The following is a 25,159-nucleotide window of genomic DNA, read 5'->3' as shown; positions in this document are numbered from 1 at the left end:
CGCAAGCGGAATAATAATAAGAAGAGGACTGCTGGAAGCCTTGGAGGGAAGAGTGGGCAGTAATTAATTCTGGAATGTGGTTCCATAGATGGGGGAAGTGAGGAACAAAGCGACAAAGGTTCATGTTTGGGGGGGGGGGGTTGCCCAACCATGGATTGTGCATATAATTTTGAACTGAAGCTGGACCCTCAAGAATGGGAGGAGAATTTGAATGTTGTGCTAAAACTGGTACTAAAGGAAGATGCTGCAGTTGCCACAGCCACTGGGTGGTTCCAAGATTGGGGGGTGGGGGGGGCAAGGATAGAGGGATTTATGTTCAATGTTTATGGGAATGAAAACTGATATCAATGTTTGTTCTAATTCTTAAAATTCGATCTTGGTTTCAGATTGGCTCATCGAAAATCGAACACGGATGTTCGAAACACTAAGATGACTGACAGGTTTGCAAATGGTAAAATGCAGGTATTGCGAGCGTGAAGACCGGCGAAGAAACGGAAGATTGATAAAGTCAGGAGGCAGTTACGGTGACATGTAACAAGGCAAGTGGATGAAGTAATTTGAATCAAGAAAAGCAAGGATAGATGGTAGGTTTGAAGGTTGTTTTTAAAATGTGCAAAGATGAAAAAAAAATCATGAGAAAGGAAAGGACAAGTGGGATAATTTGCTGAAGGCCACAAGTGAGCAGAAGCAAATGGAAAAAAGGATGACAATGCAAAGATGTGAAGAGGTTTTCAGCAGTGATGCAAGGTCACTCCAGGATATCCTGGGAATATAAAAAAAAATTGGTAAGTGGATGAAAAACAAGAGTGAAATTTACTGTTGTCCTTGGCAGAAAGAAAACAGATGCAGCCTGCACTGCCGCATGGTTCCAAGTCGCGACGCGAGGATGGTCCAGGGTGCTATATTTGGTTCAACTGCTAATTCATACACTGGGAAACTCACAAGTAAAGTCACCGTGGTACGTGATAAGTGGGACATATAATGGGAAGGAAAATATGGAAGCATTGTTAGTGCAATTTAAATCAGTGGTTGGCCTTTGAAAAATCTTTCCAATCGGTGGAATTCTTTGAGTGGACCAGCACGAGAAATTTTAACATTGGCCTAAAGCTAAGCTCTTGATTGAGTTTCCTCAAAAGTGGTAACATGTCTTGCATTGCAATACCCTGCTTTAGACCATTGGGGCTGGTAAGCACACCAATACTGGAGGTATGCACAATCAAGACAAGATGGCCAAGACTCGAGGCATGCACACTCGTCTCTGAGCTGTCTAGCCTGAGTTCAAATCCTGACCCAGCTGTAAACTGGTATCCCGGTGTTTCACAGGCAGGGCGATTCATCAGTGTGCGTGCCATCCCTTGGATGGACGATAAACTTGGTGTCCCGTCTGCCGGCATTAATCGGTGGACATTGAAGATCCCACATTGTCCTTTATGAAGAGTAGGCAAGCAGTCGCGGCACCATGGCCATAAAATTCCTTCTCCCAAGGGAACGAAGTACAAAAGGGTCAACCCCCTCCCCCAGGGTTCAGATGTTTAATCGTCCATCCCCCAGGAAACTAGCAGCCATGGCGATCCAGGACAATGCCAGGTGTACGAAGGAGGGGACACGTGTGTTGAGAGTGTGGAATACTTGTACATGATGAGTCAAAATCTATCCATTATTATAGGTGGTGCAGATCAGTGGAGGAAGCAGCAATTTAAGGAAGGAGTAACAGTTCCCATGATGTGGAAGGTTACATGAAGAGCTAGTAGCTATATAGTCTGGTGAGGACAAAGGATACAGCGAGAGAACAGCCAGTTGGGAAACCCGTATTAGCCAAGCGATCAAAAGGAAAGCAGTTCCACTCGGGAGACTTATTAGGGTTAGCAATTTTAAGAGGCACAAAGGAGTTTACTTGAATTTTGTAAATGTCTGACAAGGACAGTGTTTGACTAATGGAAAAGGTAAATGATGTCAACTATCGTGTAAGTCGAAATTCCCAAGGATGGCATCAAGTTTTGGATCGGGATAGTACACGGTTCATTCCAATTTGGATTCCCACTGCACAAAAGAAGCTTCACAAGTTGATTTGAAATCCGAGTGAATTTCATGAGATTCCAAGTATGAGTTGTGACATGAATGTCCGACGACACACCCAGCTTAATGTCCCTCCGAGGTATTGCACACTGTGATTATTTTCACTGCCCGTCCTACCTCAAATGATTCATCTTTCTTTCTCCAGTCAATCGTCTCGTCGTCTTCCACCGAACCCGCTCATTATTTAGTTCGTTACTGTATTCCAGGAGAGACGGATGTGATTCTTCCCAGTCCGTCGGGAAGAGCTCGGGGCAAAGATCTTGATATTAGAATGAAGGTTTACTTTACGGATTTACCAATTCCACCAAACTCACTCATTCTTTAAACTTCGTTCCTTATATTAGTTCACTCTTGTACAAAAAGTTGTTGTCTGATACGGATGAAACTTGGTGGACAGGTTGGGTGTGTGACAAGGAAGAATTGATTCGATTTTGGTGAAGATCGGGATTCGAGATTTGTTTTATTTATAAAGTGATTCTTCACCATTATATATATATATATATATATATATATATATATATATATATATATATATATATATATATATATATATATATATATATATATATATATATATATATATAAACGATATAGTCCTGTATCGCATGATATTTCAAAAATGTATTGATTGGGCCCTGATATGTTCTCGTGGATCAGGCATTGCGGAGCAGAGATATGCAGTCTACCGGGTGCCCTTCCAGTTGTTTAAACGTCCATGTTAGTGTTTTATGTACTCTTTCACACCAATGAGTACAATATATAGTTTTTATCCATACATTCCTACAACAATTGTTTGAACTTTCTCCCCTCACCTGAACTTTCACCTTGCATTCCCTACCCACCCACCCAGACACCGTGTTTCGAGGTGAGTCCCCTCCAAATGTTCTCAGTGCCTGACAGTTCTGAACATTTATCATTGAAGGTTAAAGGGAAGAAAAGCTGATGCAGATATTGTCAAAGTGGGTGATACCTGCACTGGACTCCCACCCATCTCGTCATCCAACTGAACAGTATGGAATGCTGAAGATACCACCTCATCTTGACTTGCTTTCAGACCTTGCCTGTAATCACAGGGAAAAAGATATCCAACAAAGTGATTATTACAACTCGACTCGTGATAAAATGTGTTGTGAGCAAAACAAGTATCTCGACAAACATTCAAAGACGGTCTTTCTGTTATAAGACTGAGATTACAGAGGGTAAAATGCATTGAAGTAACAATGGGCAGTGAGGACACATTTAGCTACAACAAATAAGGGATGAACGAAAAGGAAAAGAGGATAGGAGGAGATACAACAACTTTTAAGAAGATGGTGGAGTTAGGTTTGGTATAGATAATCTGGATATAAAAGATTGCAGGTAGGGAGAGTAGGGGGGGGGTGGCATGAGGTGGTAGTGCACTGCATGATTGAAGCCACAAGGGGAAGAGTGCATTTCAAAAGCCTCAGAAAAGTTGTTCCATCCATTGGGAGCATACTCTGCACAGAGTGTTGGTGCTGCCAAAGCAGTCTCTGAGGCAATTGGGCACAGTCCTGGATGGGTCACCACCCTGACACTGGATACCCAAATGGCTCAATCATCCCAGCAAGCTGGTCCTCACTTTGCTGACCTCAGAAGGTCTGATGATAGGCTGAGTCAACCGTTCCTGGTATTAATTCAACAAATGAGCAGGATTTGAACTCAGGACACAAGGATCCCAAGCCTTCCACCCCAACCAATAAGCCAACACCAGGCATAAAGGTTGTTTCACAAACGTACTCCTTTTAAAATTATGAAAACAGAATATATCTTCATCGAAATATGAGCGATCTTACCATCTGGGGAACAATTACTAATGAAGTGTCAATGCTGGATGTAACTTTTTCATATGCTGGGGGTTTGAAATACCCAGAGTCTAGAAGGCAAGTGGGTTTAAGGGGTTTGTATGGGGAAAGAGTGTGATGCTGGGTAAAGTTGTTGGGCAAATGGTAAAGAGTTGGGTCAATCAGATTTGAAGTTAACACTGAATTAACAAATTCTGCCTTGTTTCGAGTCTAAAGTGAGGGCATTTGAGGTGAACAGGGAGGGGGGGGGTGCAGGGGCAGTATATACCAGAGATGGACTTGGACTTGACAGCCATTACCAGGGGCGGACCTGATCGGCGCCCGGAACCTGCCCGCTCACGGCAGTGGTAGCCCTGGTTGGACACCGCAAATGCCAAAATTGTGAAGCTTCTGGCGTGATGTGTTGGGAGCGGAGATTTTGGAAGCAAAATACATGATTCTCGGCAATTTCTGACCCATAACTTCCATTTCAATTCAGAGCGATTGTGCCAGTGAAGCAACTACTCAAGACTAATTGTGACATTCATTCATTCATTCATTCTTGGTTGTATGACCACAAAATGACACGTCAGTGCAGTGGCAAAGAAAGAAGACCACCAAGAATGAATACACAGAATGAGCACTGAAGAAATACCACCACAATTCACGATGATGGATTCGATACATCGTTTGATTCCATGATTGAGCATCATCGAATATATGGCTCACCAGAAATAGATAATCTGCTTCTGAGAGCCTTTTGCTCTGTATGAGTAATGGATGAGGTAACAGTCACCACCAAAAAGCTGTCCATAACTTTTGGGGTCTACTGGGACCTTGCCTCCTCCTTCAATGTGCCAGATCTGAGTTGAAATGGGAAAACATTACCATTACATTGCATTTAATGTTTTGGTGATTCTCCACCAATTTAACTCAAATATCCATCAAAATTCATCTCATACTTGATGTGATTAACAAGCATTCACTTGTTGCAAAATGGGAGTCATGCAGATGAAGGAAATGGAATCGACGTGGAAGAGTGCAACAAGTGAGGAAAGCTCCGCACTCACCGTCACCTTGCCTTTTCCATCGTCCACCATGCCATGATGGGCAGCCATTGGAGCAGAGGTGTGCAAAGTTGAGGCATCGAAGGGCACTTGCTTGATCTGGGCCACACTTCCCAATGTGTACGTCTTACCTGGTGTGCGAACATCATCTGGACCACGCCAATCAAAGAAGAACTGTTGGAACTCAGTGGTCTCACCACCATCTGGCAAGACCTGGATCTAAGGGTAAAAGACCTAGATTGAAACATTCTAATGGAATGACATGCTCAATCTGCTTATGACTTGGTCAACTAAACATGACTATGTGCAACAACATTTTGTGATGCAACAGAAAGTATGACGAGCATTCACAATAAAAACAATGAATGATTTGTCACTATCACTCATAGACAATGTATTGTTAATGCAATAAAACAATAACCTAGTTATAGACAATGTGCACTACACAGTCAATACACTTGTATATTTTAGTCACATTTGGCATAACTAACGAGGTATTTTTAGGATACCTTGGTGGTTCTTGGGTAATTATTTTTCTCGATGAAGTCCTGTGCATTTTTCATGCCTTTTGCCCGCTCCTCCGCATTTGCTCCCTTCCCTGCACCAGTACGTCACAATCTCCATAAATTCTGTCTCAAGTCATGCAGATATTTCGTGAAGCCATGCCAGTAATTAACAAACAACTCGGACACAAGGCAGGACTTACCTTTCCATAAAAATATAATTCCGGCTGCACCATTATCTAGAAGAAAGCAGTCGTTGGAGTCTAATTGCTGCTGTTTGAATGGTGTCTTTGAGGCCACCTTAGTCACCTCTAGTTGTCCATTAGCATCAGAAACCTGAAACAAATTGACAACATTTCACAAATTCAACGTGTGGAAAAAGACAGTGCATTGATAGCCATAAGAAGCAGTTTCCCAGAACAAAGTTAATGGACACAAATGATTTCCTAACTCCAAATTGGTTTATGTTAAGGTTTGTTGAAATATGACAGAGAGAGAGAGAGAGAGAGAGAGAGAGAGAGAGAGAGAGAGAGAGAGAGAGAGAGAGAGAGAGAGAGAGAGAGAGAGAGTAAATAAGCTCTACAAACTGGCAAAGAACATGTCATCATGAAGCCAGGCTCCACACATAATTGATGCCAGGCCATTGATGTCTGGAACATACTTAAATTCTGATTTGATTACATATAAAGCTCTTCATAATTTCCATCAACAACATTTCGTAAAAGCGAAAACCACATATCGATTGTTCATAAAACCCAGCTCTAAATTCAAAATCGCTCCATCTTCATCAGATTTAACACATTATTAAATTATAAGAAAGCTTCCTTGCCATTAAAATGCACAGCTGTATTGCTTGATTGTTTCGATACTCATGCATTATGACAAAATGATGAATGCACATCTCATTAGGAAGTTCTACAAATTTGTTGTACAGGACAGTACTTCAATCATAAATACAAATATTTATTTATCTGAGCTCTTTGGAGGAAAAAGTATATGAATCTTTACATTCAGTTCCCGGTGTTACCCGCTTGAGCAGCAATAACTTCAACCAAACGTTTCCCGTAACTGTTGATCAGTCCTGCACATCGGTTGGAGGAATTTTGACCCATTCCTCCTTACAGAACTGCTTCAACTCGGAGATATTTGTGGGCTTTCTTACATGAACTGCTCACTTCAGGTTCTGCCACAACATTCAAATTGGGTTAAGGTCTGGACTTTGACTTGGCCATTCCAAAATACAAAATCTCTTCTACTTCAGCCATTCTGTTGGAGATTTAGTTGTGTGTTTAGGATTGTTGTCTTTTTGCATGACCCACTTTCTGTTAAGCTTCCACTCACAGATGGATGCCCTGACATTCTCCTGTATAATTTGTTGGTACAATGCAGAATTCATTGTTCCATCAATGATGGCAAGTCGTCTGGGTCCTGAGGCAGCAAAGCAGCCCCAAACCACGATACTCCCACCACCATGTTTCATGGTTGGGATGAGATTCTTGTGCTGGAATGCAGTGTTTGGTTTTCGCCAAACATAACGTTTCTCATTTAAGCCAAAAAGTTTCACTTTTGACTCATCTGTCCACAGAACATTCTTCCAATAACCTTCTGGATCATGCAGGTGGTCTTTGGTAAACTTGAGACAGGCAGCAATGTTCTTCTTGGAGAGCAGTGGTTTCCTCCTTGCTATTCTCCATTGCACATCATTCTTGTTCAGTGTTTTCCTGATGGTGGACTCGTGACCTCTGACATTAGCCAATTTAGGAGAGGCCTGCAGATCCTTAGACATTGCCCTGGGGTTCTTTGTGACCTCCTGGATTATTGTACACCTTGCTCTTTGAGTGATTTTCATTGAACAACCGCTCCTGGAAAGAGTAACAATGGTGTTGAATTTTCTCCATTTGTACACTGTCTACCTGACAGTGGATTGGTGGATGTCAACATCTTTAGAAATGCTTTTGTAACCCTTTCCAGACTAATGAGCATTGACAACTCTTTTTCTGAGATCCTCAGAAATCTCTTTTGATGGGGACATGTGTGGTGAAGACCAGACTTCCATAAACCTGTGGTGAAGATCAGATTGATGGTGACGAACAAAGTTTATGTTTTTCATGTTGGGCAGGGCCACCCAAACTCACTCCTGATTGTCATCCCATTAATTGAAACACATGACTGTAATTACCCCCCTAATTGAGTTGATTGACCAAGACGTTCATATCCTTTTTCAAACAAAGAAATTGTGAACGTTGGATCCATTTTGCTCAATAAATATATTAACCAGAGGGTTGGTGTCAAAGCTACCCAATGCTCGCCTGTTGGTTCACAAGTCAGCAAGTGACCACTATATTCGTTATTGGTGTGTATCTGTCTGTCTGTCTGTCTGTCTGTCTGTCTGTCTGTCTGTCTGTCTGTCTATCTGTCTGTCTTGAGCATAGCTCTGTGGGCTTTGATCCGATCCTGATAAAATTTTGGTGGGAGGTTTATATCATGATCTAGTTGTGTTTTCCTGAGAATGGGCTTGGTGCGCCAATTATGGGCGGAGCCACGCCAAAAAAAACGTGTTTTTAAGGGGTAGCCGATTTCAAGTAACATCTTCTCCGAGGGGGTTTGTCAAATCTGACAGGGGTTTCTGTATTTGGTTAGCCCAATGGCACCTGCATAGCCCGACGGAGCTCGATTTTTCATTTTCGTCCCAAGGTCAAGGCCACAAGGTCACAAACTTAGAAAATTGTGAATTTTGACATAAAAATCATACGACCGCCCAAATTTTGAGAGCTAGGATGACAATATTTTTTGTGCATAATCTTGAGGTCATTCCCCACCTAGAGTCTTGAAACCATTTTGCTCTATCTCGAACACCTTGCCCGTGGCGCCCCCTTCAAGTTTGTTTTTACGCTGATTTCATCAAAGTATGGATAATCCGAGGAGTGCGAAATGCCATATAGCCTATATGACGTTGTATTGTTCCTGGAATGTTCCAGAGGAAGTTTTGCACCAAGGTCATAATCCTTGACCTTTGACCTTTAAAGTTCACAAAGGTCAAATTTTCAAAGTTGTGGGAATCGAACCGGGTTTTCGACCTTCTTCGACGAACTAACTCCAATAAGCTATAGCACGTATCCTGTTTCCTTATTTTAATGTCCACAACATTGTTTTGTGACCTTTAAAGGTTATGCAAAGGTCAAATTTTGAAAGTTGTTGAAGGAAACCGGGTTTTCGACATTTTGCAGCTGATAACCTGTCACCCGTACCACATCATGTTGATCATTTTTATAACTTGGTCAAACATTATCACGTTGTCTCATGCTTGACTTCTGAAACAATCTACATCGTCAAATACCGCTCGTGAATCATCGTCGTCTTCAGACTTGTTTCACTTTACACTGGTATGTAACACCGAAATGGTTATAAAGTGATGATAAACGAAAGGGGTCATACCAGGGTTGAGCTAAGGGGCTGAAGAAGTCTGTTGGTCATGGATTAAATGACTCTTGAGACCAAGATTTCTCTTTCCTGTTTGTTATAAAATTGGTATCGTGGAACTTTGGTTAATAGTTCATTGGTTAATTATCTGGTTGATTGTGTGTTTCATTCTTTGAATAATTACAGATATGTATAAATCTGTTTGGCATAATCGTAAAAATAATTTATTATGTAGTTATCCATTTCCTTGATGTCATGTCTGACTTCTGGTGGCATTCAAGATCAGATTTCTCCAAACATCCCCATCCTGCACTACTTCCCAAAGCCCTGGCAGAGACAGCTTGGTTGCAGCATTTACCCCATCCATCCAGAATATACAGCATCTGTCTCTTCCTCTTCTTTCAACCTAGACCTTCTTCCCTCAACCTCAACTAGACCACCATGGTTGACTTCTCCAGACTTTCGTTTTCTGCACTCATGATGTGTCCAAAGTATGACAATTTCTGTTTTGGTATCAGCGCTTCTCATGTACATGGTGATTTAATTTATCCAAACAGTGATTTTTTTTTTTTCATCTTACAGTCCATGGAAGTTTTCACATTCGTCTCCCACACCACATTTCAAAATGGCCAACCTTCTTCCTTTCTTTCTTTTTCACTGTCCACAACTCCATACATTGAAACTGAAAATACCCGAGTATTGACTAGCCTCCTCTTGGTTTGTATCATCACATCTTAGTCTTTCCAGATCTTTGTCAATCCTGACATTGCTGTTCTCCCCAACGTGAACAGTCAATTAATTTCTCCTCCACATTGTCCACTCACTTCAATCTTAGAACCAGGACGATGAAACTGTCCACGATTGACGTGTGATCATCTCCGAATCTGAACGCGTCGATCGTCTCAGTTGATAAGATTTTGATTTTTTGTTTAGGTTTAAATAAAGATCAGCTTTTTCACTTTCCTTCTTCACCGTCTGCAGCAGTTTCATCAAGTCCTCTTTACTTTTTGCCAACAGTGTGGTATCATCAGCATACCTGAAGTTGTTCATACCTCTTCCTCCAATCCTGATTCCAACCTCTATGCCATCCAAGTTAAATTTCCTCATGATGTACAGATTGAACATGTCTAACCCCTTTTCCAATTGCAAACCATTCTATCTCTCCATACTCACAGTTCACTCAGACGTATGCCAACCACCCATCTTTGTCTCCACTCCTATAAAGTTCTTCGTATGAATGCATTGTAACTTATCGTACGGAGACATTTGGTTGCAACTGTGAGAAAACCTATCACCGTATGATCCCAGTATATCCAGGAATACAATATTAGGCACTGCAGAGCAAGTATGGGAATTAGGAAGAAGCTCTTATGACAGACTATTGGTTCTATATTATGTGATAGGATTCATTTGCCTTTGACAGTTTATCAACAGCGTTCATTTGACCAGTATTTCAAATTGGAAAAGAGATAAACTATTTCACTAAATCCCAAGATATAACATGGAGAGGGAGTGAAGAACCTTGTAGAGACTTGCTGATTTTCTGTTTAAAATGTCTGCCTCGGCATCATCGTCGCAGGAACCATCTGCAATATGTGGCTTTGCTCCAAGGACCTGAGCACACAAACCGAATACATCAATTGTATTCATTCAGTTATCGAGGTCAGATTGTAATGGCACAACATACACAGATTACTCAATGTAAGGGACAATGGAAGTTTGCAATTGATTGTGTTTTTAATTCGTCCATTGCCATCAGAAAAACGATAACTTAGCCCATGAACTGCATATATATATATATATATATATATAACAAGATATTGTGAAAGATAAACATGAGAGTATATGTTTTTGAGGAGGATATTCTGATTCTGATGCGGCATTACAAGGTGTCGGTGACTGCCGAAGTAGATTATTGACGACTGACGAGGGTTATACTGGGTGGTTTGCCGTTGCCTTCCCGGCAGTAGTTAGGACAGGAATTTGGAACTTGTTCATGTTGCTTGCGATAGCTCGCCTACTCTTCGTGAAGGACACCATGGAGGTATTTAACATCCAGAAACTAATGCCTGCAGACAGGATGTCTAGTTTGACGTCTATCTAAGGGACGGCACACACTCTGATGAATCATTCTGCCTGTGAAACATCGAGATGACAGTTTATAGCTGGATCAGGATTCGAACCCAGGCAAGTGTGCACACACCTCGGCTATCCGGACAGCTTGCGGAGGATATACACAGGAGTACATGCATCTCCTTGGGCTGTATTGAATATATAATTGCTCTGTGATCTTTGACTTTGATGCACTCCTGAACTGATAGATGGGATGACTTGAAAAATGGTGGTTATACACAAGGTGGACAAAACAAGCTTTTTGGGCGTAAACATTTTTATATTCTCCAGGGGTTCAGGGTGGGGGGGAAAGACCCCAATTCTCTCTATGTAAATGTGTGTCATATCAGGTCATCTGGTGGTGGTCGTACAAGGCATACTAAAACATGACAATTCTGGGGGAATTATGCCGTCCCATAATTTTGGGGAAAGTCATACTGTATGCAATTTGAGAAGTGTTTATTTGTTTGTGTGTTTACCTTCTATTATGCACTCCTGAACTACTGAATGGAAGGAGTTTAAAACTGGTGGTTGTACACTACTCAGGGTGTGCATGAGAGCTTATGTGTTTATGGGGGTAAAAAAAAATTCAAAGTAGTGGGAGTTCAGGGTGGGGGGAGCACCTTCATTTCCTCTATGCACATGTGTATCACAAAGCACCATTCCCGGTATTACAAATCAAACCGTCCATAATGCCTGTGGAATTAACCCTCCCATAAGGACGGATTTTTCGCTAGTTAATAAAAAAAATTTAAATAATAACTACCAAATTGCAACAGGTAAAAGTTTAACCTGTATTGTATCTGTAGTTAGGGAATTTTAGCAAATTGTATTGACCATCTGTGAAAAAAATTGCTTACCAAAAAATTTCTTCACTAACGTATTCATCTCGGTGTCTACTAACACCTATCAATTAGTGCAAACCCAAATCCTTGTGGAAAATTCTGGGGAGCCAATCAAAGTTCGGGTGCTCAGAGGGCCTGCGCGAGAAAATATCGGAAAACTAACTTTTGCCAATATTGACTTGTGTGATGTCAAACTAGGGGTTTTTTGGGGGTGCTGAATTGATTCCAACCATTATTTTTGAGATAAAAACACTCCTTGATCATATAAAATGTATTTTATTGACATTTTAAACAGAACTGTGCTCAATGGAAATGTTGCTTCGTCAGCTTTTACAACCTTATTCATCAAGCTCCCAGTATCTTCCTCACTCCTCTTGTCATCCAGCTGGTTTATGTTCAGGCAAGAGTTATGATGACAGATGCCGCAAGCAGAAATACACGTGACTCCTTGCTTTTTACAGCAGTACCTGAGTGAGCTGCAGTCCCCCGCACAGTTGCAGCTGGTAAACTTCAGGAGGTAGTCTGGTGCAGTGGGGTCTGTAGAAGGGACTGGTGCATATCCTTGCTCGGTGAGTTGCCATCCATAGTCCCGTGCATCCAACGATGGACTTTGCAGCATCAGCCAGTCTCTAGTCTGGAAGTAACCTCGGAGAGAGTGCTGTGCTGCAGCTCCTGTTGTCGGGGGGAGTTTCTCAGGTTTTATGCTCCCAGTAGCAGCTCGCTTGCTGAAGATGTCGAATCTCAAGTCTTCCAAGTCTTTGGAGGATTTCCCATGGAACATGAGCATGATAAGATCACAGCCTGCTTTAATGATATCACCTTTCTCAGCTCGGATGTCCAGAAACACGTCCATTGCCCTCTCTGCTTCATCAGTCTTGCAGAGCTTGCTTAGCAAAGTTGGTTTACTAAACCCAAAAATTGCAGACACTGTATCGCAGCCAGAGAAGCTGTGCAAGAAGATGAGATATCTCTGGGAGGGCCTCCCCAATCTTTCCGACATCGTAAGATGTTTCTTTGGCTGTCGTGAGGAAGATCGGATGGTCTGCAACATGATGAATCAGCATAAACAGGATGTCTGTGTCCTCAGCCCTCACCTCGACAGGGGACTCTCTTGCCTCATCTGGAGCTGCGCGGACGATGGAGGTGTCGGCATCATTGGAGCATTGCTGTACACTGATTCCATTCCTACTAAATGTCTCAGCAAGGAGCAGAACGAGCTGGGCTTTGTTGTTCTTGTTATCGAGGAACTTTTCTCTTGCAATCATGATTTTGAGATCCAGACGAATCTAAATGTCACAGCATGCATTCTTTGTTCGTCTCAAATGGTCATGGTCCTTGGTGGAGCTGCCATATCCGTCAAAGACCACCGTTATCCGGAGGTGATGGCTCCCCATGGACTTCACAAACTGGAGGTAGCTCTCGGCAACATCCTTCCAAGTAAGGTTAGCCTCCCACTTGACATTGTGCAGGAGCCACCCACCATCAACCACAAGGCTTGTGCAGGGGGGTTGTTCGATAGGTGCCACACATGCCTTCAGGGACCTTGCCAGGGCAGCCTTGTCTGGCTTTCGCAACTTTTGATTTTTGTCAAACAGAGACATCGGTTTTGGCGTCAACTCAAAGCGCAGAGCTTCTTTGGTCTTGACTTCATGCTCACTGATGACAATGAGGCGGTTGAATAGCTTCAGTGAGTCGATGACCAGCTTCTTGCCATTGACTTTGGATCCAGATCTGAGGCTTGCAAGTGATTTGACCTTGTGTTTGGTTACCATTGCATCCACAACAGTTTTCCCATCCATCTTAGCCTGTATGGCTCTGCCAACTTCTTCTGCTTGGTCTTCCGGAGTGCTGCTGAACCCAGTTGAGAAGGACACCAGAGTCTTCTTGTCCCGTGTGGCATCGAAAGGGTTGACTTCCTCCAACCACCCAACTATGGTGTTGACAGCATCGTTATCTCTCTTCATTTGGGCTCTTTTAACATCGGTGTGGACAGGGACCCCACATTTGACCATGCTTTTTTCTAGCTCTTGGTGAATGAACGAGAAGTGGTTCAGAGTCTGAACCCAAGACTTATGAGAAGACTCATTCCGAAAGCGGCCTCTGTTTAGACCACCAGAGGATTTTGCCTCACGCATGAGTGTGGTTTCTATCGTGATGTCGGTCCATGTGCCGGACTTAAATAAGACATTTTTTTGTAAACAACAGACAGGACATGAAATTTTGACACAAAACAGACAGAACACACATACAGTGATGTGTTTTAACATTAATAGGTCCACTCTATGTTGAATATATTCAACTTCTATTGAGTCCGGTACACAATAATTTTATAGCTAAAAGCTCTTGGCTAACGCAGAGAATTCTACTGAGCATGAGCACAAATATAACCAACAATATAGCAGTGGTTTCAAAAATGTTGTATGCTGGTTTCAGCACAATTTGAACAATCTGAATCAATTGAGCCAAATTACCGCAAAACACAGTCTGAGATATCTAAAAATGAATCATATCAATATTTTACGGCCAGGGATTCATTTTTCCTCAAATCTAATGGTTGGAATCAATTCAGCACCCCAAAAAAAACCCTAGTTAGACATCCCACAAGTCAATATTGGCAAAAGTTAATTTTTCCGAATTTTTTTCGCGCAGGCCCTCTGAGCACCCGAACTTTGATTGGCTCCCCAGAATTTTCCACAAGGATTTGGGTTTGCACTAATTGATAGGTGTTCGTAGATACCTAGATGAATACGTTAGTGAAGAAATTTTTTGGTAAGCAATTTTTTCACAGATGGTCAATACAATTTGCTAAACTTCCCTAACTACTGTCTGTGCTTATGAGAGAGATTAATGTGCCAGACTTAGTGGAATAATGGTTCGTGTCCGCTCTGACTCTGGGAGGTCAGCAGTTCGAGCACTGGCCAAGTCCTACCAAAGACTTTTAAAATGGTGTGTGCTGCTTCCTTGATTGATGCTCAGAATTTAAAAGGATGGAGTGAGGCTTAGACTTGAATTGCATTCACATTTACAGATAACTTCGAACACAGCAAGCACAATACTTACTTCAGTCATTTCCTTTGTTTCCTCTCCATTTTCCAGAATTTCCACCTGGGCCCGGCCATTTCTTTCATTGTCCCGAATTCTGCGGGCTACTGCAGATGCTTGGGTGCGCTCATAGCGGTTGCATTCAGAACCACACCACACGTGGATTTTCTTTGTATTCGAAGAGACAACAAAGGTAATTTTACGTAGTGTCAGTTTTCATTTCATTTTGCTTCGGTTTCGATACGAGGCTTGGTATGAAAGTAATGCCTCTTATTTTATTTCTCACTAAATACAATTACAATGAAAATTACAGGGATTATGCATGTATATGTGACAAATATCAGGTTATTTTTATACATCGTCTCCATCAACTGCAATGCACTCTAATGAGTGCATCAATCCAACTCTTGTTTTCTGGTGTCACTGCGGTTGCTGGACGACCACTTTGAGGCTTGTCGTCAATATCGGTTTCCTCGCTGTTGAAATGCTTTACCCAACATCTAACGGTGCTCACATCAACGGTAGAGTCACCATACCCATTGTTTAAATAACTGAATATCCACTGGAGGGACCTCTTCCACAGTAAGAATTTCAATAACTGTTCTCTGCTTTGTACATACATCCAGCACGGCAGTCACTTTGAAAGAGCGGCGTGATGTCACGTAACCAATGATGGTGCCGCTCAACTTAAAATTGGTGGGAGATACAAACCTTTCATTGTGATCTTGCATTAGCTTTCCTACGACACTTTGGTTACAAACTGAAAAATAAGAGGCATTACTTTCGTACCAACCCTCGTATGTTCAATTGTTTCCAAATGTTTAAAGGATTGCAACTTCATTATTACATATGGTATGAATAAAATGTATGTGAAAGCACAATCACTCATAAAGCCAAATAATGTTTTTTTGGTTTCAAATCTATTAGAACACTTCTGTTTAGCTATAGTGTTTTTTAACCAAAGTTTTGCAACCAAAAATGTTCGACCCATCAAAGACCATTTTGAGTTCATCATGCAATGCAGTCACAAGAAATCATGACATGGAACATGAGTGTGATGTCATCACTTCCAACCTCCTTTGAGGATAAGGCCTTTTCCACATCAGATCATTGCCACCTACGATACACTGCAACACTCCTAACAAGACAATACTAATTATACAGTTAACTGCAAGCAGTGAATTTAGCAAGGGTAATGATGTGCAATCACCGACTATGCTCAATATAATGAATACTCATATATATATATATATATATATATATATATATATATATATATATATATATATATATATATATATATATATATATTTATATATATATATATATATATATATATATATATATATATATATATATATATATATGTCAAACTTCTTCTTTTTGCGTATAGCAGCTTGGTTGCCGGATAGCTATCATTTTGTTGGGGCATGACTATGCCGCTGGTGCTGTGCCCCTAAACCAGTACACTGGTATTCATTTCACCGACCTCGGAAGGACGACAGGCTGAGTTAACTCCACCTGGTGTTAATTCAGTGGTCAACAGGGCTCAAACTCAGGAACATAAGATCCCAAGCCAGCCACCTGAACCACTAAGCCAACACGAGGCTAAGGTCAAACTCAATCCATTGGTTTTCCTCCCTAAATTTTCCAAATGCCTTTCATGATGGACTGAATTTAATTAACTTACCCTAAAACTCTCCTGTTCCTTCTCAGCTCTTCTAATTTCCACAGTTATTAATGTCCTTCTGAAAGTGCTCGTCTCACCGACTGTTTTGGGGGAACAAACAAGAGGGTTCTACCGGGTCTGGTAATTCGACGAAGCAGATTGGTCTGGCCTACAGTCTGCTGTCTCTTTCATCAACTTATACATCACATTTTCTGCTTCAAACAACTTATCTCCCTCTCTATCAGTTCATATCTTCAAACCTTTAGCTACCTGATGCTGGTATACCGATGATACATGCAGTGAGCCATTTGGCAAAAGGCAGTTCACTTTCTCCACTTGTAAAGTAAATCCAACTGATGGACATCTGTTTTCACTCCACAAGCCTCACAACCCCAGGCTGTGTCCATCTTCAGAAGAACAAGAGCTCAATATCATGCCCACTTGAGCTCTGATCTCTCAAGCTTTTCAACGATTCTCCAAAGCCCAGTGGCGACTTATCAAGTCTATCAACAGCATATACCCCTCATCTGTTCCTTTACTTATAAAGGGTGGAGTCATCATGTACTCTACTATAGACACAGCAGAGTGCCTTCACATTCAGGTCAGGTATGGGAGCATGTGCCAGAACAGCGCGTCACTGCGTCCACTTTCCGCCGGTACTCCAGGAGCCTCCGTCTGGCCATCCCCCAGGCAGATGCCAGGCCCATCCCCATCTCCTTGAGATGCAGGTCAACCTGTTGCAACCATGAGGTACGTGGTCGGCCCATTGGCCTCCTCCACTCACGAGACTCCCTCGCAGAGAGAATCTGGTGAGCAGGATCAGAGTTAGGAAAACGAGCCACATGTCCATACAGCCGCAACTGACGCTCACGGACCATGCAGGTAACAAATCTCATCCGAGTCTCTCTCAGCAACCGCTCGTTGGACACAAAATCCGACCAGCGATAGCCAAGGATTCTCTGAAGAGACCTGGTACCAAAGGAATTAAGTCTCCGTCTCAGATCCTTGGTCAGAGTCCAAGTCTCGCTTCCATAGAGCAAGAATCTCTGAACAAGAATCTCTGAATCTCATCCATAGAGCACATTGTCTGAACTTAAAAGATCACATTCCCAATCCCCTCCTTCCATGCTCAACCGACCGTTACTTATTCACTGCTTTATCCATCATGTCAGCTCATCTCCTGCTAAACAATGGATGAAATCAACAGGATGTTGATTGAGCTGTGCTAACCACAGTCAGAAGCATGGAGAAGCTACTGTTTCAGCCGTTAACCCCTCTTTTGCTCTGACAAAGGGTTTTGCCTTATCTACCATATTTACCAGATTAAGGTCCATAAACCACTTCCATGTAGTCATGAAAATGAAAAGAAGAGCATCAAGGAAGATGTTTTGCTTCCACTGAAAGGTTAAAACAGCCAAATCCTTTTTGTGTCCTTTAGTTTTGAAATGATATTACGGATGGTGCATCGAGGCCTGATGGCTACACCTGTCTGTGCACTACGTACTAACTTGCCAATCCTTTCGGAAAGGCCCAGGTGGTCCAGCAGTGTATACAGTGCTAAAGTGTGTCTGGCTCCTGCTGTTCTATCCATTTTGGTTCTTTCAGGGTAGGGAGTATCCTCTTGCTCTGGCAATTTTTTGAGCAGGACTCCTCTAACTTATCTGATGTTTTTTTTTAATTGCTTCGACTTTCGAAGATGACACCATCCATGCCTGAGCTGCCAAGGTCCGTGCTACACTGTGTTTGTAGGACATTGGGTTGCAGGAATTAAAATCCAGTAACCTGCTGGTGTGGGTTGGTTTCCTGTAAACCGAAGTCTTTAGGTAGCCATCAGGCTTACGGTGAACCTCCACATCCAAAAAGGCTAACTTGCTCTCTTTTTCCATTTCAATTGTGAAGCTAATGCTGTGGAATACCTGGCCAAGTTGCCCAAACTGTCCATTTTGGATGTGGAGAAAATTGGTCTTTTTGGATGTGGAGGTTCACTGGAAGCCTGACGGCTACCTAAAGACTTCAGTTTACAGGAAACTGGCATGTGACTGGAAATGAGCCGTCACGTCGGAAATAAAAACCGGACACGATGAGGCTCAGGGTTTATTGGCCTGAGGAAGCCTGCTGTGAAGCGGGTGAAATGTCACCTGAGAAAGGGTCTGCTCTTGCTTTTTGTTCAAATTAATGGAGTAGATCGAGTTTAATTTTTAGTTTGAAGTGCCTTCTTCTTCTTCTTCCTTAAAAAATAAATAAATACAGGAACATGAGCCTGAAACATAACAATGGGGCACTCCAGCCTCCGTGTGAGAGAAAATGAAAGGATATGATGGAGAACTACATGCTGTCTATGCACATGAAGGTAGTTTGTGAGACAGGAATGAATACAAGCTTGGATTCCATCGGCAGACAGCTTGGGAAGCAAAGTAGGTTTCCAGGCTGTGTTTAAGTCTCTTGATATGTCGAGATAACACCGCTATTGTTGAATAAGAAACAGTTACATCTCAAAAGTTTTTGAGTGATGGGATCCAATCTAAGCTGATGATCAGATATTATGGCATTAAGAAGAGGAAAGACAGAAAAGTCTGCTACATCCTATGAAAGGAACAATTCTGTTGAGCACACAATGTCCAAAGCAGCGAGAGCAACCTGTAAAGAGAGATCTCCGATGTTATAATGGAGTCATGTAATGTTGGAGGTCCAAACTAAGGAAAGGGGGGTGGGCACAATGACGTAGGAGCTGAGGTGCTGAAGAAGTATGGGAAGAGAAGGGCTATTGATAAGCCAGTGAAAAACAAAGCTGTATGAACCCAATGGGATATGGGTAAAGGTTTTTGGGAGTCAACCAGGAATGATGATGGGAAAAGGGACAGAAGTGGAGAGGATATACAGGGTAGGTGAAGAAGATATTCGTGTTGAGTGCCTGCACTGGTGAGTTTATCCTTCAAGACAAACGAGTTATTATTAACAAAAGTGTGGATCAAATTGAACCACATTATAAATAGAGCACCCAGATATTCTTTCCTAAATTTTTTGATGCACTTTAAACACAGATTTGTTAAAGCATTGCTGATGACTTTTAAGGAATTTCCTCATGGCAGGTCAATTTAACCCCACCTGGTATCAATTCAACAGCTGAGCAGGATTTGAACTCAGGACCCTAGGATCCAAAGCCCACCACCCTAACCACTAAGCCAACACCAGGCAAAATCACTGCTTGGTTGTGACTTTTTGTTTCATACAAGGATTTGAAGTGAAGCAGTCTCTAATGATCAGATCCAATGTTTCTAATTTTTAAATGAAGGTTTTCATTTTGATTCAAGCAGAAATTTTTTTCCCATTAAATGCTATCTACCTGCATCCTCCTGTTTTTTTTTTTTACTCATCTCTGATTCTCTGATCTTCAACTCACTTTTCCAAGGTCGATGATGAAACAGTCTCCCTGGTTGAAGCTGGACCATGAGAATGGAACCTCATATGCTCGCACATTCCGCCGACCTTTGACATGCAGCAAGCGCTTAACATCTGTTGTGTTTGTCTGGACATGTCGAAAGCCAGACTTGACGCCACCCATCTGAAAAGCACCCAGTATAAAGGTCCGAAGGAGGAAACATTCATCAGTTTCATGTTGAAATGAAGCATGTGCATACAAGACGATAGATTATATGAGCAGAAGTTTGACAAACATTACTAATACATTACTGATGAAGTTATCTGTATATATATATATATATATATATATATATATATATATATATATATATATATATATATATATATATATATATATATATATATATATATATATATATATATATTAGTTGAAAGTGTGTCTGTTTGTCTGTGACCTATGCACGCGAAAAGTACTAGACTGATCCTCACCAAACTTCACATGCTGACAGAACATGTACCCGGGAGTGTCCCGATGTAAAAGAATTGTACTTCCGACTTCCGGTTTCCGAATTATGACGTCACACTTGATTTCGTAATGTTAATTTTTCAAGTTCAGCCGATTGACATGGGGCCAACGCCATATACAATATATCCAACATATAATTTTAAGTTTTTGTTTGTCTGTTTGTTTGTTTGTTTGTCTGCACACACTAATCTCCTGAAAGGTGAAAGATAGGAGCTAACCACTGAAACGAAAAATGTCGGGATGGGCCCCGGGAAGGTTATGGGCGATGTGGCAAGGCCCCTCGGCCGGGGGGGGGGGGGGATGGGTGTGTTTCCCCCTCACCAACCCCCTTAGCCTATGACTGCTATGGCCCAATAGGGAACTGATACTGTGCTCGCGTCAGACATATGTATAGAAGATTAAATTCATTCAAAAAGAACCTGGGCAGCGCCAGGTGCATTCACCTAGTATTTATTAGTACAAAAGATTACAAGGAACTTTCCAAATGAGCCCCACCATGCCTGTGCTGTATCAACATATCACCACTCTCACCACCTACAGATAGTGCTAATTACACAAGCAAGTAGCCACCTCAAAATATTTCTCCAACACTAAATTTCACAATAATATCCAAAACCAAATCTGCTCTCTTGGGATCCTTACTATAATTCACGGACCGGTGTTCGTGTGCTTGTTCATTTGTTTGTCACGCTACTCCTACAGTTCTGGGCCAATTACATCCAGACTTGCTACAGAGGATCAACATGACCACAATTAATGTATCGGGGTTTTTCATCTTTGCTGGTGGTCTTGAGCGGTTGGGGGGGGGGGGCGCAAATTATCTATCAAAATGTTTGTCATGTTGCGCCACCTCCAGGTGGGGGGGGGCAATCTCGGCCAATCCAGCGACCTGGAAATTTTTCATTCGGGACGGCTCGAACGACGAAGGCCCAATGAGGGGGCCCACCATCCTGTTGAAAAATGATATCGGGTTGCACGTCTTCAATCTGTGGGAAGGAGAATCCTTCCAACATGTTCATATAAAATTGTTTAGGTCACAGTATCCTCCGCAAAGAAAAACATAAACATGCTGAGCCAAACATGGCAAGAACTGGTATCCCGCCTCGATGTCCTGCACACGACAAACGGAGCTCATATTGAAGTGTATTGATGATGTGCACAAAACCTTCTGAGTTTCTGTATCATATAACCCAAAGTGTATCATTGTGTCTTCATGGTTCTAAATATATTAACAACCAAAATTCTCCACGTCTTTTTGGGAACACCCTGTACATTATGTATGTTTTTGGTTTTCACCTCCTCCTCGAGTACAATATATGAACATATATATAAATATATATCAACATAAATGAACAATTATATGAAAACTCAGTACACAGACTTGTGTACAATTAATGATGCCAAAAGCTACATGTGCTTAAGCAGTTTTGGCAGACATTCACCATTATCGGTGGAGCTGTGTTGGCACCAAAAGGAGTTGCAAGTGAATCAAGTATGTACTTGCGCAATGGTAATAAAGTAGGTGAACTAGTTTGGAGCACATTTTTTCCCCCATTACTCAAAAAGCTTCCGGTTTACTTTTGCGATGACATGTCTTCTTCATCCTAGCATATGGTTCATCACTCGGCTTAAATTCGGGAAGCTTTGCTTCGAAGCAGCACATGCAGATTTTATTCCAAACCAAATTCTCTGCCTGGTTACAAATGTGTCATTGTGCACTTCTCCAGTTCCCTTCAACTTTCCCACAACCTCCACTTACAAGTACTGTATTTAGGGTGCTTAAGGCGACAATTTGATGGGAATGTTTTAAAAATAAAACACATAAAACTACATAGCTTTCAACATTCCACTGAATGACGATTCGCCAAGTATGACTTACAGCCCTCGTGTCTTCCCATGCTGTTTATCACATGTGATCACTTCTCTCCACCCAACTGTCCTTTGTATCACACTTGGCTTTATCCATGTTGCGGTGTTGCGATTGAGCACTCCTCCGGCAGCTGTATGTTGATGAAGTCTCAATATGGTGCTGAATTAAATCCACATTTGTCTATTCGGTTTTCATGGACTCCAAGTTTCCCTAATGTCATGCGATCTACATTCCGTCATCCACTTTGTCCTTGTATGTTAACACAGGGGATTCGTTCACTCAGTTAGGCATGGCAGGCGATTATTTTGCAGGAGATTCTTTCAGTTTGTATCGTGCAATCATTTGAGAAGAGCGAGGGTGTTTGGCCGAATACAGTAGATCCCAGTGTTATTTATTGGGCATATTCGCACAAATGTTTCCATCCATGCACTTGCCACCATGACTATAAAGTCGTCCGAGCTTTACCCTGAGGCTGGATTCACCTGCCTTTGAGGTACATTTTGGCATTGGCCTCTCCTGCACCTGCGATAGACTCGCTATGTTTTTGGTCACCTCTTGCTTTCCTTGCATGCATTATGTAAATGGGAAGTAAAAGCATGGCAAGTTGAAGCTTTGGATGCTGGATTTCCACGACTGCATGCTCTAAAGACAATCCAGACAGAACACCGACGTTGGACGAACATTGGCAATGGATCAGCAAAGGTCAGCATGCAAGGTCTCCAGATATACGCAAGTTAGTGATGAATGAGGAAGCAGGAAGGCAAGCTGCCAGAAGGACTTATGATGTGAAGGAGCAGCTTTAGGCTCGGTAGATATGAGAAGATGGAGGATGCTCTGCTACTTTGGTTCCATCATCTACAGAAGGAAAATTTCCCGTCTCTTGAACAATGCTGCGGACCAAAGCCGTCAAGACTTATCACAGCCTTCCTGATTTTTTTTCAATGTTGGCAACATCACCCATTCTTGGTAAGTATCAGGTGGGTGGACCAGTTCAAGGAGCATCATTCCATCCCTCCAGTGTTGGTGCAGCGAGAGGGTACCAGTGCCAATATGGCTACCATACAACCCTTTAAGTGTCAATTTTGCTTGCTGGGTACAGAGTGTTCACCATTAATTACTATTGCTTTTAACATTACTCCAATGGATAAATAATTCACTGTGTGATGTAAATGAACGGGGAAAACTGACCGTGCCATTAAAAATAACCTTTCCTTCCAACACCAGCACTAATACGAAATCCCCGAGAGAGCAGCTCATGACAATTTTCCATGCCCTTATTGAATGAGTGATGATTTCATAACACTAGTGATAAAAGAAAACCTTATTATTGGATTATGTAAAAAATATAACCAAGTTAGTGCTTGCTGTATTATGAAAACCAGGGAATGCTTGCGAAACATACTGCAAAGATCAAACGAATGAAACCCTCAAGTGCTGTTGAAGTGTCTAAAACAAATAATAGTTCATTGAAATTTAAATAATTTCATTTCACACGATGATGCATGTCGTGAAGAGACTGCTTACATCAATTATAATGATCTTGATCATGACCATGTCAAATAATTCTTGATATCTATGATTCTAGGACATCTACAACTACAACTGATCGTGGGTCACGCACCTTGTACTGCACACCTCCCTTGAAGAGGCTCATGAAGTTCACAGATTCATAACCTTGTAACTCACGAAATTGCACAGGCCTCCCTCCCAGCTGGTCATCAAGCTGCGTGGTCAGTATTGCTGCTGAAGTCGACTCATCCTGAGAGCATTCAGGTCCTGCAACGTGGAGCACCAATCAGATAGTTTATACATGGGGTGCGGATTGAACTCAAACGAGACAGCTCACGCACGCAGTGCCTTCAGAAAGTAATCACACCTACAGACTTTTGTCACATTTTGTTGTGTTACAGCCTGAATTTAAAATGCATTAAACATAATTTTTTGCCATAGATATACATAATGACATCCACTTCCCCATAATGACAAAGTGAAAACGTGTTTTTTTTTTAGAAATTTTTACAAATTAATTAAAAATTAAAAACTGAAATCACTTGTGTCAATCAGTATTCAACCCCTTGGGTCAATTCTTTGCAAAAATGTTGAAGTCTTTCCACAGATTCTCAATGGGATTCAAGTCTGGGGTTTTGGCTGGGCCACTCGAGGACTTCACATTCTTGTTCTGAAGTCATTCCAGTGTTGCTTTGGCTGTTTGCCTGGGGTCATTGTCCTGTTGGAACGTAAATCTTCACTGCAGTCTGAGGTCTTTTGCACTCTGAAGCAGGTTCTCCTTGAGGATTTACCTGTATTTGGCTTCATTCATTGTTCCCTCTATCTCTACAAGTCTCCTAGTCCTTGCAGCTGAAAAGCATTTCCATAGCATGATGCTGCCACCACCATGCTTCACGGTAAAGATGGTGTTAGATGGGTGATGAGCGGTGCTCAGTTTCCACCAGACGTAGCGTTTTTCATTCAGGCCAAAGAGTTCAATTTTCATCTCATCAGACCACAGAATATTTCACCTCATGGTTTCATAGTCTTTCACATGCATTTTTGCAAACTCCAGGTGTGCTGTCATGTGCCTATTTCTCAGGAGTGGCTTCCGTCTGGCCACTCTCCCATAAAGCCTCGATTTGTGAAGTGCTGCGGAGATTGTTGTCCTTCCGGCAGGTTCTCCCATCTTAACCAAGGAACTCTATAGTTCTGTCAGAGTGGTCATTGGGTTCTTGGTCACCTCCCTGACCGTCACATGCACCGTCAACTGTGGGACCTTATAGAGAAAAGTGTGTTTCCTTCTAAATTATGTCCAATCAATTTAATTGGCCACAGGTGAACTCCAATTAAGTTGT

General features: G+C 42.0%; 1 protein-coding gene across 1 annotated transcript in view; it reads right to left on the bottom strand.

Annotated features, from left to right (window-relative positions):
- LOC147026728 (scinderin-like) overlaps window positions 1-25,159 on the bottom strand; it is a 67,337-nt gene that overhangs the window by 16,301 nt on the left and 25,877 nt on the right. The window contains exons 3-11 of the mRNA XM_085882478.1: window positions 23,935-24,089; window positions 19,937-20,098; window positions 14,886-15,035; window positions 10,390-10,482; window positions 5,652-5,784; window positions 5,455-5,543; window positions 4,949-5,164; window positions 4,608-4,741; window positions 3,047-3,137 (exon numbers count right to left, since the gene is read on the bottom strand). Coding sequence (XP_085738604.1) covers window positions 3,047-3,137; window positions 4,608-4,741; window positions 4,949-5,164; window positions 5,455-5,543; window positions 5,652-5,784; window positions 10,390-10,482; window positions 14,886-15,035; window positions 19,937-20,098; window positions 23,935-24,089 — 1,223 coding nt within the window. The remainder of the gene's footprint in view (window positions 1-3,046; window positions 3,138-4,607; window positions 4,742-4,948; window positions 5,165-5,454; window positions 5,544-5,651; window positions 5,785-10,389; window positions 10,483-14,885; window positions 15,036-19,936; window positions 20,099-23,934; window positions 24,090-25,159) is intronic.

This window comes from Eptatretus burgeri, chromosome 5 (assembly GCF_056783735.1).
Source record: "Eptatretus burgeri isolate ZD-2024b chromosome 5, Ebu_testis_v1, whole genome shotgun sequence".
NCBI lineage: Eukaryota > Metazoa > Chordata > Myxini > Myxiniformes > Myxinidae > Eptatretus > Eptatretus burgeri.
Note: the sequence above shows the minus strand (reverse complement) of the source record. Positions and strands in the feature narration are given on the sequence as shown.